General features: G+C 34.8%; 1 protein-coding gene across 1 annotated transcript; it reads left to right on the forward strand.

Annotated features, from left to right (window-relative positions):
* The first annotated feature begins 2393 nt into the window (after window positions 1–2393).
* On the forward strand, window positions 2394–5127 carry LOC120173885 (E3 ubiquitin-protein ligase RNF4-like). Its single transcript, XM_039180927.1, has 4 exons — window positions 2394–2640; window positions 2751–2805; window positions 4631–4743; window positions 4948–5127. Exons 1-4 carry the CDS (start codon window positions 2419–2421, stop codon window positions 5110–5112), a joined length of 555 nt encoding a protein of 184 aa, XP_039036858.1. The 5' UTR covers window positions 2394–2418; the 3' UTR covers window positions 5113–5127.
* Window positions 5128–20995: the final 15868 nt, after the last annotated feature.

The raw sequence follows: 20995 nt of genomic DNA on the forward strand, positions 1-20995 counted from the left end.
GAGAAAAAATGGGGTTAGAAATGCAGAGTTGACAAATACTACAAAGATGAAGTAAGTATCATTGTTGAAAGTCACCAACAAAGCTGGAATTATTTTGTATAAATGTCATATAATAATTTTTTCATTTAATCCTTGTACTTAAAGATTTTCCAATAGATGATCAAATATAATGAAATCCCAAACAGCGCATTCACCTCTCAGTCTCTTTCACAACTCGAAAGGCATCATGACAGGTTCAAGTAGCTGCTCCAAATATACACGTTGTCATGATGTCTTTCGAGTTGCGTGCATGCAGAATTGTCTTCTAAAGCTATAATTCAATACAATTCAACTGTAAAATTTCCAAAACATATAAAAAAATTTAATTCGTTCACGATATATCAGTCTCATAATCAACATGAACTTATTAAAAAGAATACGAGCTCACATGACGCCGAAAACCACAAGTCGAATCAATACAATTCCCAATAAACTAGTACCAACAGTCTCTCGAATTGAGCCTGGCGATTTCACTATGTCGATACTCACAACCAATTCCCCGATTTAAAGAAAAACCAAACAAGAAGATCAAAAAAATTTAGCCTAGGACCCTATTTCACTTATTTTCTGATAGACTGAATATCTTTCATAAGAAGTACTAAAAGTTTTGATTAAGAAGAAAGAAAGAAAATTAGATGGTTTTGGTTTAAAACTAACACTGAATATCCAAATCATTGACATGCAGTTCCAGAAACATAAAAATTTCAACAAAACACACACAATGTCAGCTAAAAATGGGAAAATGCGAAAAAGGAAAAGCTTACTTCCGAATAGCCCAAAAGAGAAAATAAATACCTTCTTGCAAGTGAGGAGAAAGGCTAAGAAATAAACGCAATCGGTGTTGCGTTCAAGCAATTCTTCCTTCATTTTTTCTTTGTAAATAAAAAGCTGAAAGATAGAGCATTGTTTGGGTTTACAATTTTACATGGCGGAAAATTGAAGAACAAAAACCAAACGAGAGGTGAATGCGCTGTTTGGGATTTCATTATATTTGATCATCTGTTGGAAAATCTTTAAGTATAAGGATTAAACGAAGAAATTATTATATGTCATTTATACAAAATAATTTCAGCTTTGTTGGTGACTTTCAACAATGATACTTAGTTCATCTTAGTAGTATTTGTCAACTCTGCGTTTCTAACCCCATTTTTTTCTCGCAAGCATTTCATCGAACATCTATGCTTCACCTGAGATGACCTGTATCTAACATTACACCTTGAATCGTTGATGGTCCCAATAGTCCCTTGGTCGGGTCTTCTCTCAATGGACCCTTATTCAAGTCAACACCTCCACATAATTCAAAGTTAGATTAGAATTTCCCATGCATCATTGAATGAAAAGTTACGCTGGAAATGAGAAGAGATAAGCGAAAAAGGAAATTTGAGATCGAAAAGGAATTTGGGGTTTAGAATGAAATTTAGGACTGTGTTGCAAGTTTTAAAAGTTGGGGATCTAAATGCAAGCGCCTAAAAAGTTCAGTGACCATATTGCAAACGTATAACGGCAGTGTAACAGCGTCAAACGGTCGGGAACCATATTGCAAACAGACTAAATGTTGGGGGACCATATTGCAAACGGACTAAATGTAGGGGGTCTGTATTGCAAGTTTTAAAAGTTAGGGATCTAAATAAAAATTTAGAAAAGTTCAGTGATCATTACTATACTTTACCCTAAATATTATTTTATAGAGGTTGGATTTTACGACGATGATTAATTTTTCTCATAAAACAAATTTCTCATGGTGGTTAAACACATAACACATGTAGTCATCAGAGAAATCGAGCCACGTTGAGACAAACGATTTCAGCTTGAAAATCTTTGTCCTGTTTATAAACCCTAGATACAGAAGATTTTCACGAGGTTTCTTACCTTCGCTCGCTTCTTTCTTCGAATTTCCCTTTTCTTATTTTTTCCAGGGGAAAATGGAATTCTAAAAAACCTCTCGATTTGGGCATGATTTCAAGGTACTGCTCTTATCTCTCATAAGCTCTCTTGTCAATTTCATTAATTTTTCTTGTCCCGTTTGTTTTATTCATTGTATTAGTGTGCTAATTGATGTTCATTTGCTGAAATTTGGGGATTTTTTGGCTACATTTGTCTGATTGTTTGATGTGTGTTCTTAAACCATTTGAGTTCTAATTCACGAGTTTTCCATTTGGTGTTATTGTTGAGATTAAACTTAGTGATTAGTGAGTTCCTTGTCAAGTGCTATTTTTCTCGTACTTCAATAAAGTGAAAGAATTTATTGCTTGTAGTGACAACTCGATGTTGAAATTTATGGTGAACACAAATCAGGAAGGTATGTTTTTTCAGTTTTGGTTATATTAAGGTTGCTGTATTTGGATACTGCACAGATAAATTTATATTCATAGGTTGAACATGAGCACTCTAGAAGCAAGGGGTCCATCTCTTAGAAGGTATCGACAAAGGAAGGCAGTGCTGGATCTAAATGTGCCTCCCAGTGAAATCAGGGAACATGAGGGTACTTCCCAGCAGGCTGGATCTGAGGAACTGATTGATCGGCCTGCGCCACCTGCAACTATTGATGTTGAAACTATCGATGATGATGTAATTGAATCTTCTGCTATAGCATTCGCGGAGGTATGGTCTCTTGTTAATTGTATTTTGTTTTTACATAACAGTACATGAAATCTGTCTTTACGTATTCAATTGTATCATGATGTTATTAACTTCCTGGGGTTTTATGTCAGGCTAAAACCAATTCAAGGAGAAGCCGTGGGAGGACTGTCGTCGATGTAGATTCAGGTAGTTAAATTATGAAGGGTGGATGTGCATAATATTTTCCTTTTTATAATGTGCTCCCTGCATTGTAGAAGCATGTTGCATTAAAGAAGCTTATCTAAATGCACTGCCTTGCTCTATTTATCTGCATGAAGTCCAAAGATTCCTTTTCATTATTGATGTCCTGATTAATGTTAGAGTCTGAGGTACTTGTCCTGCAGATTTTGATTCCTATCTTGATTGGGGCGTTTTATAATTTTTATGAGATATGGGTCTTTAGGAAAAATTAAGCCCGCCATCCCTTGTTGAATCATAAGGGACTTAGTTCTCTTTATTTATTTATATTTATATGTGATAAAATTACCAAATGGAAAAAAAAAAAAAGATTAACAAAGAAGTGAAAGGAACCTGGATGTATTCTCTTCAGGTGACTTCTGTGAAATGGCAATTAGAAGCATTACAATCACAATCAGTTTGCCGAACACATTTTAATCCAAGTGGAAATCTAGGTGACATTATGCGCACCATAATTCACTAGAAGAAGCCCATTAATAAAATATTTCTTCATGTACTTTTGATGATTGCACTAAAACAGATATAAAACCGGAGGTAATCTTACTTTGATTTATATGCCCTTGAGTTCTTAGCAGGGATTCAAATAGCGGAACGCAACTGCAATAGTGGCCGCTATTTCACGGTAGCGCCGCCGTCCAAAACCGATATTCGGGAAAAACACGGTGTGTAAAGGAATCACGTCAATAGCAGCCAGTTGCGCCCGCAATTTAACGAGTAACAGTGTATAGTGCTGATAACGGGACACTATTATTGTTATCTACCGCTACTGTGAAAAAAAAGGCAAAACTGAAACCTTACATGCGCCGTCGAGCTTCTCCGCCGGTGAAGAAGTTGAGCAGTAACGACGGGCTTCCACTTTGTAAAAGATGAAACTTGAAACTTTTGTTTTTCTGTTTAAAAAAATGAAAGGTGGGGGAGGAGGAAGGGGGTGTTCAGAGTGATAGCAGAATTTTTTTTTGTTTCACACAATGAAAGGTCGGGGAAGAGGGAGGGGGAGTTGGCACATTTGTTTTATTTTTTAAATATAATTTTAAATGATATATTAATTTGACACCCCTCCTACCTTTTAGAATTTATAATTTAATCCATAGTTTAAAATGTAAACTTTAATTTTTATTTAATTTAGTCCTAATTTCGGTAATCTAATTTCTTCAATTTAAATTTTAAATTTTTATTTTAATTATATTTAATTAGTCATTTTAGGGTAAGTTGTGCGACATTTAAAAAAATTTACGATCGCGACATTCGCAATGACTTCCGTTATGTTCGCAAATGTGAAAAACACGACGCGACCAAAAACGTGACAACGAATACTATTTAAATCTCTGGTTATTAGAAGTTAGAACATCGTTTGTGTGCAGCTGCTTTTACATTTAGAAGTGGGCATTGAATGGTACTGTAATATTATATTAATATTTAATAACACTGTAGTCTATATTAGTTTATTGAGGGGATTGTAGTATATACACGCATTTCTCTGGTTTTTGAAGCTAGCTGTTTGCCCTTATTCAGAAGTTGCAGCTTGTGAGGTTAGTTTATTGTTTATTGATGGCTCAAGTACTAGGTAAAACAAATATTTACTTCAAGTGAGGTAATTGTTATTTTGTGGTAAACTGGTCTAGTTCAATCTTATATTTCTTGTGTGACTGGGTAGGTCAATCAACTTGGAGTGTGGTGGTTCTTTATTTATTTCATTTATTCTTTTCTAGTTGAAGTGCTGTACCGTAGTTACTAGGTTTTTGAAGTTGTTGTATCTTACATCTCCTTCTTCCAGGGTGGCCTGCTCGTCAACGAATAATAACCAGAACAGATGCAGGGGATTTATCAAGCCCAACTGTTATCGATTGTGATCATTATATCAATTTGGAGAGTTCACCGCGGTCTATGGTAAGAACTCATTTCTTGGTGCTTTTGAAAGATGACAGGTAGATATTTTCGAATGCAGAATGTACATATTTGGCTGGCAATCAAATCTAAGACATTGTGAATGGACATCTCTGTTTCTTTCCATTCACATGCTCTCGTGCAGTTGACCTTCTGGATTTATTAAAGTTATGAATGCTTATGGCTTACTAATTAAATAATTGGCAGGTGGAGGAAATTACTAGGCCACAACCTTCTCCCAAGGAGCCAACCTTCAACTGTCCGATTTGCATGTGTTCATTAAACGAGGAGATGTCAACAAGATGTGGACACATTTTCTGCAAGGCATGCATCAAAGCTGCTATAGCAGCACGGCCAAAATACCCAACGTGAAGGAAAAAAGTGACTCTGAAGGAACTAATTAGGGTCTTCCTTTCATCAACCAGCTGAAAGTGAGCTTCATGCTCGAATAGTGACGTAAATCTGCTGTTCTATGTGCATGTGTGTGTGTCTTTTTGGTTTGATAATATCTATTACCGAAAGAAAGTGAATTCAAATGCTGTCAAAGTGAATATTTTATATACTGTTACTCTGCAATTTTTTAAAACATTTTATTATTGCCATGGTACAGGGCTTTAAAAAATTCAATTCTGTGGCACTTTTTTTAATGATATTATTCATTCTTTCAAATTACGTTCTGATTATGATTACTTTTTATTTCAGGGATAATACAAACTGCCATTGCAAAAGAGAAACAATGCAGTTGGCGCATCATGGAGCTGTTTTTGAACTTCAGAGTTTCCAAGATGTGCAGCTTTAACTTATGTTATAGCAGATCTTCCTGTTGATAACTTGTTCACCCAACTTCATTGTTACTTGAACTAAAACCTAGACAAACAATATTATGTACAGTAAAATAAAACAAAATCAATGAATGTTGCTTGTGGTTCTAGACTCCCTTATATTATGCCTCACGCCAAGGTTCATGAACTGATCAGTCTCGGTTGTTGGCCTGTTTTGCTGGAAATGGTGAACTGCGTTTGGCAAGCTTGAAAGGTGGTACCCTAAATTACCTATGTTGAACTTAAACGACCACATGGAACATATAGTAGCTTTTACTTAAGGGTAAAGTGTATAAATGGTCATTGAACTTTTTAGATGCTTGCATTTAGGTCCCCCAACTTTTAAAACTTGTAATACAGTCACCAAACATTTAGTTTGATTGCAATATGGTCCTTGATGTAACGGCAGTTTCACTGCCGTTAGGGTAAAATATATAAATGGTCACTGAACTTTTCAGGTGATTGTATTTAGGTCTTCCCAACTTTTAAAACTTGCAACACAGTCATCAATTACATTCTAAACCTCAACTTTCAAAATGTTTCAATTACACTCAAAACCTCAAATTCCAAAAAATACTTCAATTACATGATCAACCCCAAATTCATAATTTATTTTCAAAATCTACCATAACAAATTAAATTGAAGAATCAACCCTAAACCCTTAAAAACATAACCCTAATACTAAATTTCCCCACCAATTAACCCAACATCAACAATATTTAGTTCATTTTGGGTCCATAACAATAAGTGATTATGTTGGTTTTAGGATTTAAAAGTTAGATTTAATCAACTATAGTGAACAATACTCAATTTGATTCTAAAAACTTATTTTTCGACTTGAATTGATTCAAAAAATTGATACAAATTGACTTTGAGTTGTAATTCATAAACTCAACTTAAAAATTTAAGTTAAAATCGAGTTGTAAAATAAAACTTGAATATCTTAAAATTTTTAGTAATTAGTGGATTAATTTTTAAGTTTGAGTTAAGTCTCTTGACTCTGCATGATATATGTATATCACATATGGAAAAAAATATGAAGAAATATATGTATTGTATATAGTTAAAAAAACTATTTAAATTAGAATCAAAAATAATATATATAGTATAAATATTATAATTAAATTTAAACAGAACTCGAAAAATTCAATTCAATTCGATTGATTTAAATTTTATAAACTCAAATTGAAAAATTTCGAGTCAACTATTTTATAAATTGAACTGAATTAGAATAAAATAATATTATATATGATAAATATTTATAATTAAATTTAAATAGAAACTAGAAAATTCAATTCAATTCGACTTGATTTAAATTTCATAAACTCAAATAAAAAAAATCGAGTCAACTATTTTTAAACTGAATTGAGTATTTAGGTCCAAACATAACCCTAAGCCAACAAAATCACTTGTTGTTCACTTATAGTTGGTTAAATGTTTTGAATTTAAATAGAAACTAGAAAATTCAATTCAATTCGACTTGATTTAAATTTCATAAACTCAAATAAAAAAAATCGAGTCAACTATTTTATAAACTGAATTGAGTATTTAGGTCCAACATAACCCTAAGCCCAACAAAATCACTTGTTGTTCACTTATAGTTGGTTAAATGTTTTGAAACGATTATGTTTTGAGGGTTTAGGGTTGCTATTTCAAGTTCAATTTGTTATGGCAGATTTTGAGAATGGATTGTGAATTTGGGGTTGGGCATATAATTAAAGTATTTTAGAATTTGAGGTTTAGGATGTAATTGAAGCATTTTGGATTTTGGGGTTTAGAATGTAGTTGATGATTGTGTTGCAAGTTTTAAAAATTGGGGGACCTAAATGCAAGCGCCTAAAAAGTTCAGTGACTATTTATATAATTTACCCTAACACAGTGAAACGACCGTTACGTCGGGGACCATATTGCAAACGAACTAAATGTTTGGTGACTGTATTGCAAGTTTTAAAATTTGGGGACCTAAATGCAAGCATCTAAAAAGTTCAGTGACCATTTATATACTCTACCCTTTTCTTAATTGTTTGTTATCAGATGATGTCATGAAGGAAAGAGCACCAGAAGCTTGTGAGCTTTCCATTGATTCAAGTACTAAGGTACAAGACATAGCTCCTACTCAAACTAGATGGTACAATTACATTAAACCATAAGGCATCGAGTCTTGGATTACGGCACTTTTTATTAATAGCGACGGTGTAACTGGTAGCTGTGAACACTGTGACTACTGACTCAACCGGTAGGTCATGGCGATGGGTCAATGACGTTTCCATTGCCATAGACATCAGCTTTAGTGGCCTTATTCATGGGTGCACCAGCTTTAGGTATTCCAAGGAAGGGAAACAGGCCTCCGCATCATCCTCCAAGTCCAAGCCATGGTGGCTTAAGGCCCCAAGGACCAAGGAGACCTTGGGGCTGTAAACTTCATTTTTCACCGTCGTATCCCTTGCTGTTTCACTCAGGATAATGGCCATGAGAAATACAAGGAATATTGTAGCCTCAACCATTTTCATCTTCATATTACTCGCTCTATATCTTGGGAAACTTCTTTCATTTCGACTTCGTTTTAGTGGGATTGTGGTGTTTTGGTTGCTCTATTTGAGAGGTATAATTACTGCATATTTCAAAGGAAAGCTTTCTTCTTTTAGAAACCCTCAAATATCTTATGGTCATCCGTTGGTCATTTCTGGTAGTGTTTTTTTGTTAAATACCAGATTTTAGACTAATTGTTTTGTTAGATTTGACTTCGGTGCTAAAAGAAAGTGTTGCTCTTCTTAAAAGTTTTTTATTGAATAGTTACGTCTACAGAGTGTGTAACACAATAGCTGCAGAAGATTCAAACTATATTATAATTATCTTACATTATTCAAAAGAAAAAAATATAATTGATCTTCTAAATTTTAATATGATATTTTATTTTGATTTTCAATATGTTGTATTAAGAGTGTCTATTGAGTTTAGATTCAACCGGTTATCATATTTTAATTGAATGTTGGTGTGTTGAAGTTAGGATTTTAGTTGTTTTACTGATTTGTTAATAATCCCTATTTGATAGGGTCATTAGTTTGATTTGATTTAGTCTTCCAACCACTTACCATGTTTGTTACCACGTTTGTAGGATCTGAAAACGTGGCTACATATTTATCTTTCAGTTGTTTTGTAAAGGCTTATAAATAGTCAAGCCTGATCTTAAATCGAATAAGAAGTTATTCTCCCAAAAGATTGTGTATTTCTGATTTACAGTCTAAAACTCTACATCTGGTATCAGAGGGAAGAGTGAGCAAGTGTGAGAAACTGTAATTTTCTTGAGTAAGTGAGAGATCAGAAAAAAAGAGAAGAATAGAGAAGCGTAAAGAGAGGTCCAGTTATGACTACGGAGGGAAGTTATGTTCAACCTGGAATTCCCAAGTTCGATGGTCACTATGACCATTAGGCCATGCTCATGGAGAAATTATTCGATCAAAGGAGTACTGGACCTTGGTGGAGAATGGTATTCCAACAATACCAGAGGGAGCAGAACCTACAGAGGCACAACGCAAAGCTGTTGATGATCAAGGTTAAAGGATTTGAAGTTAAAAACTATCTATTTCAAGCTATAGATAGAACAATTATGGAGACCATCCTGAATAAAGAGATTGCGAAAGGAATTTGGGACTCAATGAAGCAAAAATACCAAGGTTATACCAAGGTTAAGCGAGCCCAATTATAGGCTCTTCGAAAGGAGTATGAAATTTTACAGATTAAAGAGGGAAAAACTGTTATGAATACTTTGCTAGAATACTCACCATTGTCACAAGATGAAGACGCATGGTGAAATGATGGACCAAAGACTATTGTTGAGAAAATTCTCAGATCGATGACCTCCAAATTTGATTATTTTGTTTGCTCAATCGAATAGTCCAATAATCTTGAAACCATGACCATAGATGAACTGCAAAGCCTGCTTTTGCATGAGCAGAGAATGCGAGGCCACAAAGAAGAGGAACATGTTCTAAAAGTCACCAATACAGAGAAGGCTAAAGGAAAATAAGGGTACAAGTTGCAGGAACGGGAAGACCTCGTGGAGGCTCTAAAGGAAGAGGTCGAGGCCGAGGAAGACAAATGTTCAACAAAGCTTTAGTTGAATGCTACAATGTCATAAGCTGGGGCATTTTCAATATGAATGCCCTAGCTGGGAGAAAAGAGCTAACTATGCAGAGCTTGATGAGGAAGAAGAAATGCTACTAAGACGTATGTAGAAACTCACTGTGCAAAACAAAGAATTATGGTTTTTTCGACTCAGGGTGCAACAACCACATGAGCGGCAATAAAGACTGGTTTTCGGATCTTGATGAGCAATACATGCATACAGTCAAGTTGGGGAACAACTCCAGGATGGAAGTCGTGGGAAAGGGAAATGTAAGGTTGTAGATTTAAAATTTATCATTCAAGAAGGGGGTTTATCATGCACACTGAAATGACCGCAAATCGAATGTTTGTTCTACTTGCTAGAATGATGCCTGAGCTGTCCACGTGTTTTCAAACTATCACAGAAGACAAATCTCACTTGTGGTATTGTAGATATGGACATTTAAGCTTTAAGGGTTTGAAAACCCTTCTTTACAAAAAAATGGTAGATGGTTTACCTCAGCTAAGAGCACCTTCGAAGCTGTGCACTGATTTCCTAAAAGGAAAACAACATATAGATGCAATTCCCAGAAGGGTTTATGGAGGGCCTAAAAAAGGTTGCAGTTGGCGCATGCTGATATATGTTATCCAATCATTCCTACTTCAAACAACAAAATGAGGTATGTGTTATGTTTTATTGATGACTTTAATCGAAAAACTTGGGTGTATTTCTTACGTGAGAAATCAGAGGCATTTGGTTGTTTTAAAAAATTTAAGAATTGTGTTGAGAGAGAGATTGGGGAACATATTTGTTGTTTACGAACTGATAGAGGTGGAGAGTTCACATTTCATGATTTTAATGAGTTTTGCAAAATGAATGGGATCAAGAGACAATTAACAGCAACCTACACTCCTCAGCAAAATTGTTGAAAACATTTTGATATTTCGATATAACAAATTAAGTTAAATGAATTTTAAGATTTTCCAAATGATTTTCTAAGTATATTTGATATAATTATTCGAATATCAAAACATTACTCCAAATATTTCAAAAATCATTTTTAATCCTTACTTAAGTGTAAAATTAAGTTTTAATCTTAAAACAATTTCAAAATAATATTTCAAAGTATTTCGAACCATTTCAAAGCCAAATATTCCAGATTGCTCAGAGGGAACCGATTCCCCCCCAAGGGGGTACCAATTCCCCCCTGAATGGTTTGGCTTCGAGATTTCCAGAATGCTCGGAGGGAATCGATTCCCCCCTGTTCAACGGTCGAAATATTTGAATTTTACACTTAGGGAACCAATCCCCTATGAGGGGGAACCGATTCCCCCCACGCTCCAAGCTATTTTATTAATTGTTTTCACACTAAAACGGCTATATGATCTTCACTAATCATCCCCAACGTTCAGAAGTGATTCAAGGTGTATTTAAACAAGTTCTGAAGCCCTTGATCAACAAGAAATCATAGAGAAACAAGAGAGAAAGCATCAAACACCAAGTTTGTGCAAATCAAGCCAATTTTCCTTTCAATATTCATTTTGCTTTCAAGAACACCATTTGTGCTCATTTGTAATTATCTTTGAGTGTTCTTTTCTTGTTCTAGAATTGTGCAAACATCTTACCTTGTGAGGTTTTCCTTGTAAGTTTATAAATTTGTAATCTTCTCTTTGGGAAAGAGTGTTCAGAATTGGGATATATTCTTGAGGGTGTTGTAAGGTTATCTCTTTGGCCTCAAAAGAAAGAAAAAATTAGTGAATTTGTTGGAAAATCCTTAGTGTGGATAGCTAAGGTAGTGGACGTAGACTTTGATTAAGAAAGTCGAACCACTCTAAATCGCTGTGCAATTACTTTCAATTTTCTGCAAAAACTTCCACCAAATTTTTAATTGCCAATTCACCCCCTCTTGGCTAAATCCGTCAATCGATTAACTCAACAATTGGTATCAGAGCCTAACTCATTTGAAGGTTTAATCGCCTCTTGAGTCGATTCGGGAAGAGTTATATCGATTATCAAAGTCATCAATGGCCTCCGCTTCAAACTTCGACTCCGGTCTCGATTCGATGCCCTGTCAACAAGCCTCCTTTCTTCAATGGAGCTAAATGCCTATTGGAAGAATAGAATGATGTACTTCATTCAAGCAGTGACATGGGAGCATGGAATGCTGTAGAAGAAGGATACATCAAACCTATCACTCATCCAAGGTTGTGGAGTGAAGGAGAGACAAGAATGTTCCAGCTCAACTCCAAAGCCATCCATATCATTTTTTGTGCTCTTGGACCAGATGAATACGGAAGAGTTTCATCGTGTACAACCGCCAAAGAATATGGGACAAACTTCAAGTCACTCATGAAGGTACCGATGAGGTAAAGAAATCTAAAATTAGTATTCTAACGCATAGCTATGAAAATTTCAGGATGAAACCAAATGAAGATATCAAAGCTATGACCGATTTTCAACGATTGTCAATGGTCTCAAATCATATGGAGAGATCATTTCAAATGAAAAGCTTGTGAGGAAGTTACTCTACTCTCTCCCAAAATCGTGGGAATCAAAGAAGACGGCAATCATCGAGTCTAAGGACTTAACGTCCTTAACTCTTGAAGAGCTAATTGGGTCACTCCTCACTCATGAAATGATGCTCGAAGATGAGGTGGACCTCGACAAAATTGACGAGACACCAAAGGAGAAGAGAAAAACATTGGAGTTTCTCTCAAATCCACAAAAGATGAGAGTGATTTGAATAACGACGATGACGAGGAAATGGCATTGTTTGCCAAACGGTTCAGAAAAATGATGAGACCTTATCAAGGAAGAAAATTCAAACGAAATGAAGGCCTCAAAAATGAACCGAAGAGAAGGACCCAATCATTTGCTACGAATGCAAAAGCCAGGGCAGTTAAATATGATTGCCCACAATTGAAGAAAAAGGGTCAATCAAAGAATAATCAAGGCTCATGTGGCTACATGGAGCGATGAAGAAAGTTCCGATGAAGAGGAACAAGAAGTAGCTAACTTGTGCTTGATGGTAATTGGGGAAGATTCTAAGGTAACCTCTAACTCATCCGATTTTGATGATTTATCCTATGATGAGTTATTAGAGGAATATAATGGGTTGGCTTCGGATTATGAGAAATTATTTTTAAATATAAAAACGATGTTTCAAAATTGAAAAAATGAAAAAACTCATATCCAAAACCAACAACGATCTTGAAAGTAAAATCAAAGATTTGCAAATCAAACTAGAAGAGTTTGAAAAGAAAAATTTAGATTTGCAAAATTTACTTTCAAAGATCAATGATGATCATCAAAAGAAAATTGATGATTAAAACTTCTTTTGATAAAGTTGGAACAAAACATTTTGAAAAAGGTGGAAATTCAAAATCCAACTTTGTTAGAAAAAGTTTTAGAAACTACAATCATAGAGGTCCCCAAAGAACCTCTAATGGAAAAAATCATTAGAAGTATGTGGGTTCCTAAAACTCATTACTACTAAGAAAAAATTCCTACACAAATGGATACCTAAGGGGACTAGGATTTTGGAAACTAATGAATATGGACCCAAAAGAATTTAGGTACCAAAAATCAAAAATTAATCTATGTTGTAGGGAAAGGAGCATTGCTACAAGGCACGGGAAACAAATTTAAATTCATGGTACCTTGATAGTGGATGCTCAAGACACATGACCGGAGACAAAATCTGGTTCATTGAGCTTAACGCCAAAAATGGAGGAGAAGTGCTTTTGGAGACAATTCAAAGGTCACATTGAAGGCATTGGTACAATAGGTAATACCTCTTCCATACAAATTAAAAATTTTATATGTGAATGGATTAAAGCATAATCTATTGAGTATTAGTCAATTATGGATAAAGGATTCAATGTCTTATTTGAAATTAATGGTTGTAAAGTCAGACATTGCATCTAATCGGATTATGCTTGTTGGTCATAGAATAGGGAACATTTACATGGTGCATTTAGATTCTTTTGATATGACTAATTTATGCCTAGTTGCTAAAGATGAACATGATAGTTGGTTATGGCATAGGAGACTAGACATGCTAGTATGAGTGTTTTGCAACGGCTAATTCAAGGTGATTTAGTTCGAGGGTTTCCTAAGCTTAAATTTGATAATGATAAATCTGTGATGCTTGTGCTAAGGAAAACAAAAGCGTGTTTCTTTTAAATCCATTAATGACGTATCAACTAGTAGAGTATTACAATTGATCCATGTAGATCTTTTTGGGCCAACTAGGACTACTAGCTTGGGTGGAAAACAATATGCATTGTCTTGGTAGATGCTATTCTAGATATACTTGGGTTCTATTTTTAAGTACTAAAGATGAAGTATTAGAACAATTCATCACATTTTCAAAAATAATCCAAAATGAAAAGGGTTACTCTATAACTAGTGTTAGGAGTGATCATGGCACTGAATTTGAAAATCTTGGATTTATTGAATTTTGTAATTCTAATGGTATTAGTCATAATTTTTCAGCACCTAGAACCCCTCAACAAAATGGAGTTGTTGAGAGGAAAAATCGAACTTTAGAATGGCTAGAACCATGCTTTGTGAAAATAATTTGCCAAAATATTTTTGGGCGGAAGCCACACTCTGTTGTTTGTTGTTAATGAGTAGGCCAATTTTAAAGAAAACTCTATATGAAATTTTCAAAAATAAAAAGCCTAATTAGCTATTTTCATCCTTTTGGATGTAAATGTTTGTTTTAAACAACGGTAAAGAAAACCTTGGCAAATTTGATGCTAAAGTAATGAAGGAATTTTTCTGGGTTACTCCTTAAATCTAAGCTTTCGAGTATTTAATAAAAGAACTTTAGTTGTAGAAGAGTCTATACATGTTGTTTCGATGATTATTTTCATCCTTTTGGATGTAAATGTTTTTTTTAAACAACGGTAAAGAAAACCTTGGCAAATTTGATGCTAAAAGTAATGAAGGAATTTTTCTGGGTTACTCCTTAAATTCTAAAGCTTATCGAGTATTTAATAAAAGAACTTAGTTGTAGAAGAGTCTATACATGTTGTTTTCGATGATAATCCCTTACAAGGAAGGATTCTTGTGTGAATGATGATATAGGTGTTATAATACAAATGATGTTAGACATGAAGTTGGAGAACCATCATCAAAGGAAGAAACAAAAAAATGAGGAAACTCATGACTCTTGAGAATCCAACCATTGAGAAAGGGAAGTATCTTATCCAAGAGAGTACAACTATGTCAGGATGGTTGAAATTATAAGTGATCCATCAAAAGGGGTAACAACTCAATCTTCTCTTAGAAATATTTGTAATTATGTTGCATTTATCTCATGCATATAGCCTAAGAATATTAAAGAAGCATTAAATGATGAACATTGGATTATGGCTATGCAAGAAGAGTTAAATCATTTGAGAGAAGTAAAGTATGGATTAGTTGAAAGGCCTAGTAATAAATCTACTGTAGGTACTAGATGGGTATTTAGGAATAAGCTTGATGAGAGTGGTAATATAGTGAGAAACAAGGCTAGACTTGTTGCTCAAGGGTATACTCAGAAGAGGCATAGACTAGATGAAACATACGCTCCCGTAGCTAGGATGGAAGCAATTAGAATGTTATTAGCATTTGCATGTTTTCATGAATTTAAATTATATCAAATGGATGTTTAAAAGTGCATTTTTAAATGGTTTTATAAAAGAAGAAGTGTATGTGGAACAACCTCCAGGTTTTGAAGATTCAAAATTTCCAGATCATGTTCTTAAATTGACAAAAGCTCTTTATGGTTTAAAAAAGCTCCTAGAGCTTGGTATGAAAGATTTTCAAATTTTTTAATTGAAAAAAGGTTTTTCAAAAGGAAAGGTTGACACTACATTGTTTTTTAAAGCATAAAGGTAAAGATTTATTATAGTTCAAATTTATGTTGATGATATAATATTTGGTTCTACTAATGATGTTCTTTGCCAAGAATTTCTAAGCTAATGCAAAGTGAGTTTGAGATGAGCATGATGGGGGAGCTCTCATTTTTCTTGGGACTCCAAATCAAGCAAAGAAAAGATGGCATCTTCATTAATCAAGCTAAGTACGTCAAAGTATGCTCAAGAAGTTTGGACTGGAAAATGGGAAACCTCATGACACTCCAATGAGCTCTTCAACAAAGCTTGACTTAGATGAAGGAGGTAATGTGTAGATGTTAAACTATATAGGTCAATGATTGGATATCTACTTTATCTAACTGCAAGTAGACCGACATTATGTTTAGTGTTTGCTTATGTGCTAGATTTCAATCATGCCTAAGGAATCACATTTACTAGCTGTTAAGAGAAATCTTTAGATACCTTAAGGACACTCCTAGTTTAGGACTTGGTATCCTAGAGACTCTAGCTTAGCTTGCATGCTTTTCTGATGCGGATTATGGAGGATGTAAATTAGATAGATATGCTGATTTCTTGATTTTCAAAGAAACAAAATTGTGTTGCATTATCTACCACTGAAGCGGAATATATTTCACCGGTAGTTATTGTGCACAAGTTTTATGGATGAAACAACAACTTTTTGATTATGGAATTGAAGTAGGTATTATTCCTATCAAGTGTGACAATACTAGTGCTATTTGTCTCACTAAAAATCCCATCCAACACTTTAGAACTAAACACATTGAAATTAGACATCACTTCATTAGAGACCATGTCACTAAGGAAGATGTAGTTCTAGAATTTGTTGATACTTTGCATCAATTAGCGGATATTTTTTACAAAACCCTTAGATAAGGAAAGGTTTTGGACACTTAGGAGAGAATTAGGTTTAACTGACCTATCTTCACTTAGTGTTTAAAATAATTCAGCACTTTAATAATACTGAAAAATGCTCATAATAGTAATTTTTGATTGCATTCATTGCTATTAGTTAGGGGAGTATTTTTCAATATATGAGTTGCCTACCACTAGAGAAGCTTAATTTAGCATTTTGTGTGCTTAAAAGTTAGATTAGCATTTTGGTGCAGAGGGAATCGATCCCCATGAGGGAACGATTCTCCTTTGAATGGGAACCGATTCCCCCCACAGGGGAATCGATACCCCCCTGGGGTTCTGTTAAAATCGGGCAGAACACCCCAAAACCCTTCCGCCGTTCTCTCTCTCAATTTCTCAAATCTCCATTTTTGCCTCAAATCAAAGATATTAATCGAAATTCGAATCAAATATCATCCTCTAAACCTGTTGGAATCATTAAAATCGTGCAAACAACATCTAAATCCCCTCAATCTTCATCTTTCAAGGTAAATTTTTCTAAACTCTCTATTCCATTGATTTTGAACATAGGATTAGTTTTAATTAGTTCTAGGTTGAAATAGTGATCGGGCATTGATTGATTAGTGATTAGAAACTAGATGTTTCAACTAATTTCATCAAAAACACAAGAATTTTCCAAATTTTTTTAAATTTTCGAAATAAAAAAAATGTTATTTTTCAAATTATTGTGTTTTGATTAAATTATGTTGTTGTTATGAAAACTATACATATATTGTTTCTCAAAACCATATTTTCAAAAGTTTTTCAAAAACTTTGCCCATTAGGATTGATTTAGAGAACCTTGAAATATTGAGGACTCAATTGAGTTTTGGGATTAATTGAATTGCATACATTTGTTTTTAAAATTGCAGGTTATCCAATCTATTCCGATTTCCTTCACCATGTCTAATCCTAAACGTGCTAGGTCTTCATCTAGTCGTTCTAGTTGTCAACCAAATCCACATCCAAATCCTCCTCCTATTCCTCAAAATCATATTCCAAATCTTGATCCTAACTTGACTATCCAAAATTCTTGTTGGTCCTAAAGATTATCGTTTATTGGTTTTACCAATATTTTGACTCATATAAGATTAGGGAAGAACATATCCCATCTCTTCAAGCTATGGTTGCTATTAACTTTAAATATCTCTCTATCTTGCACGAATGGAAATTTGATAAACTTTTCGAACTTGAACCCGTTGTCTATCATCAACTTGTTCGTATCTTCTACTGTAATGTCGTTTGTATCAAAAATCGTGACAAAACCAAAACCATAGGAGTACGTTCCTACCTCCTAGGTCAATATTTCCATCTTGATCCGGCTTACATAGTCAATGCCTTAGGCTTGGATAATGAAGGTTTATCAAATGAAAAACAAGTTTTAGGCTCACGATATAAACGAAATGATAGTGCAAGTGTTCTAGATCTTCATGAGTGTTTTCTTCATCTCATGATCACTTGGTGGTTTCGACCATCTGGGGTCATTATTCTACTCTCAGATCTTTAGATCTTTGGTGGTTGCATTGTTTTGAACACAACATAAAAATAAACCTTTCCGAGATTATCTTTGCTGAGATCGTTGAAACCGTTAACCTAGTGCCAAATAAGAAACTCTGTTCTTCACTAGTTTACGGTTGTATCCTTAGTAATCTATTTTCTAAAGCCGAGCTTCGAGTTGGTCTAGATACCGCTTTTCCTCTTAAGAAACAAATCAATCTTCTTTCTTTAACAAGAGCGGGATGGGTCAAAAATAAAGAAACCGGTGAATGGGTTCGATCTTCTGCAAGTACTCCGGGAGCTAGTTCTTCACAAGCTCCACTTGAAGCTGACGAAGATCCAGAATTTGAACAATTAATGAGGGATATCGATGAAGGCGAAGATTGAGCCTGAGCAACCTGAGGAGCACGCACAACAATCGACTCAAATGCCTCCATATTTTCAATCCTTTATGGAGACATTTGATTTCCGATATGTGACCATGGATTCGCGCTTTACTTCTATAGAGTCCCATTTATCCACAATGGGAGCTCAAAAATTAGAGATTCTCCCGAGAGATGCGCACAAACAACGCTTCAATGAATGAACGTATTGATGCACTCTCACACGAGATGACCGCTATATGAGCTTGTTTTCCTCCTCCTGATCCGGATATGTGATTAAATGTTTTACTTTGAACTCCAAACTTATTGTTTTAACATTTTGAATATTCTGGAATGTTTGAATTTGTGAATTGATTGATTGTGAATTTGTTTGGATTTATGGATGGTATGAACTTATATGTTTTGTGTGATTTATTCATTATTGCATCATTTACATCATTATATGACCAATTTTGCCATATCACATTGTTTATGAATATTGATTATGGAACTAATGGCTAATGTTTCTCTTGATTGTGATCTTAGTAGCTTATGCATACATATACCTAATCAATTGGCTAAATGATTTTCACGTTTCTTTGAATCTTTTTGATTTAACAAAAAGGGGGAGAAGTGTGTGTTTTTAAAATGATAAATGGGAGAAGTGTTAAAGTAAGGGGAGTAATTTCAAAACTTGATTTCAAAATCTTAAAATTACTAAAATGTTTTGTTATATCAAAAAGGGGGAGATTGTTGAAAACATTTTGATATTTCGATATAACAAATTAAGTTAAATGAATTTTAAGATTTTCCAAATGATTTTCTAAGTATATTCGATATAATTATTCGAATATCAAAACATTACTCCAAATATTTCAAAAATCATTTTTAATCCTTACTTAAGTGTAAAATTAAGTTTTAATCTTAAAACAATTTCAAAATAATCTTTCAAAGTATTTTCGAACCATTTCAAAGCCAAAAATTCCAGATTGCTCAGAGGGAACCGATTCCCCCCCAAGGGGGTATCGATTCCCCCTGAATGGTTTGGCTCCGAGATTTCCAGAATGCTCTGAGGGAACCAATTCCCCCATAGGGGGTACCGATTCCCCCCTGTTCAACAGTCGAAATATTTGAATTTTACACTTAGGGAACCGATCCCCTATGAGGGGGAACTGATTCCCCCCACGCTCCAAGCTGTTTTATTAATTGTTTTCACACTAAAATGGCTATATGATCTTCACTAATCATCCCCAACGTTCAGAAGTGATTCAAGGTGTATTTAAACAAGTTCTGAAGCCTTTGATCAACAAGAAATCATAGAGAAACAAGAGAGAAAGCATAAAACACCAAGTTTTTGCAAATCAAGCCAATTTTCCTTTCAATATTCATTTTGCTTTCAAGAACACCATTTGTGCTCATTTGTAATTATCTTTGAGTGTTCTTTTCTTGTTCTAGAATTGTGCAAACATCTTACCTTGTGAGGTTTTCCTTGTAAGTTTGCAAATTTGTAATCTTCTCTTTGGGAAAGAGTGTTCTCAAGAATTGGGATATATTCTTGAGGGTGTTGTAAGGTTATCTCTTTGGCCTCAAAAGAAAGAACAAATTAGTGAATTTGTTAGAAAATCCTTAGTGTGGATAGCTAAGGTAGTAGACGTAGACTTTGATTGAGAAAGTCGAACCACTCTAAATCGTTGTGCAATTACTTTCAATTTTCTGCAAAAGCTTCCACCAAATTTTTAATTGCCAATTCACCCCCCCTCTTGGCCAAATCCGTCAATCGATTAACTCAACAAAAATGGAGTTGCTGAGAGGAAGAACAGAACGGTGATGAATATGGTACGCAACATGCTTTCTGAAAAGCATATTCCTAAGACCTTTTGGCCCGAGGCAGTCAATTGGACATTGCATGAACTCAATCGTTTTCCAACACTTGCAGTGAAAGATATGACTCCCCAAGAGGCATGGAGTGGGGAAAAGCCTAAAGTTGATTACTTTAGAGTCTTTGGATGCCTGGAACATGTTCACATTCCTGATAGTAAAAGAACGAAGCTGGATAATAAAAGCTTCGAGTGCATTCTATTGGGGATAAGTGAAGAGTCGAAGGCCTACAGGTTATACGATCCCATTTCCAAGAAAGTTGTGATCAGTCGTGACGTGATATTTGATTAAAACAAGAGATGGACTTGGGTCGAGGCTAGTGGAGGTGCAAGTTTGGAAAATCTCGAATAGGGTGATGATGATAAGAGTGCTCAAAGTGAAGAAGAATGACGAGAAGAAGCTGCTGCAGATAATGGAGGTATGAAAAGTTTATCTTTTGCGGAAACACTAGAATCTCCACCAACATCAGAATCTGCAGAAACACCAGCATATAGTTCACCGAGTTCGGATGAAGAGAGAGCAAGAAGACGTCCTTCCTGGATGGAGGATTATACAAGTGGAGAGGGGTTGTCTAGAGATGAAGGTGGAAATAATTTGGCTATGTTTACATGTAGTGATCCAACCACATTTGAGGAAGCTTCTAAGGTTACGAAATGGAGGGCTGCAATGGATCTGGAAATGGAATCAATTTCAAAGAAAAATACTTGGGAGCTGACATATTTTCCTGGTGGGGCTAAGAAGATTGGAGTCAAATTGATTTTCAAAACAAAGTTCAATTCAAATGGTAAAGTTGATAAGTGTAAGGCTCGACT

This window comes from Hibiscus syriacus, unplaced genomic scaffold (genome assembly GCF_006381635.1).
Source record: "Hibiscus syriacus cultivar Baekdansim isolate YM2019G1 unplaced genomic scaffold, ASM638163v2 tig00111990_pilon, whole genome shotgun sequence".
Lineage (NCBI taxonomy): Eukaryota > Viridiplantae > Streptophyta > Magnoliopsida > Malvales > Malvaceae > Hibiscus > Hibiscus syriacus.

What these genes read in the sequence shown, in the direction of transcription:
- LOC120173885 (XM_039180927.1), top strand. Translation starts at nt 2,419, where the DNA reads ATGAGCACTCTAGAAGCAAGGGGTCCATCTCTTAGAAGGTATCGACAA. An exon ending in TGTCGTCGATGTAGATTCAG is followed by an intron (nt 2,806 to 4,630) that starts GTAGTTAAATTA and finishes TCCTTCTTCCAG; the next exon opens with GGTGGCCTGCTCGTCAACGA. An exon ending in AGAGTTCACCGCGGTCTATG is followed by an intron (nt 4,744 to 4,947) that starts GTAAGAACTCAT and finishes AATAATTGGCAG; the next exon opens with GTGGAGGAAATTACTAGGCC.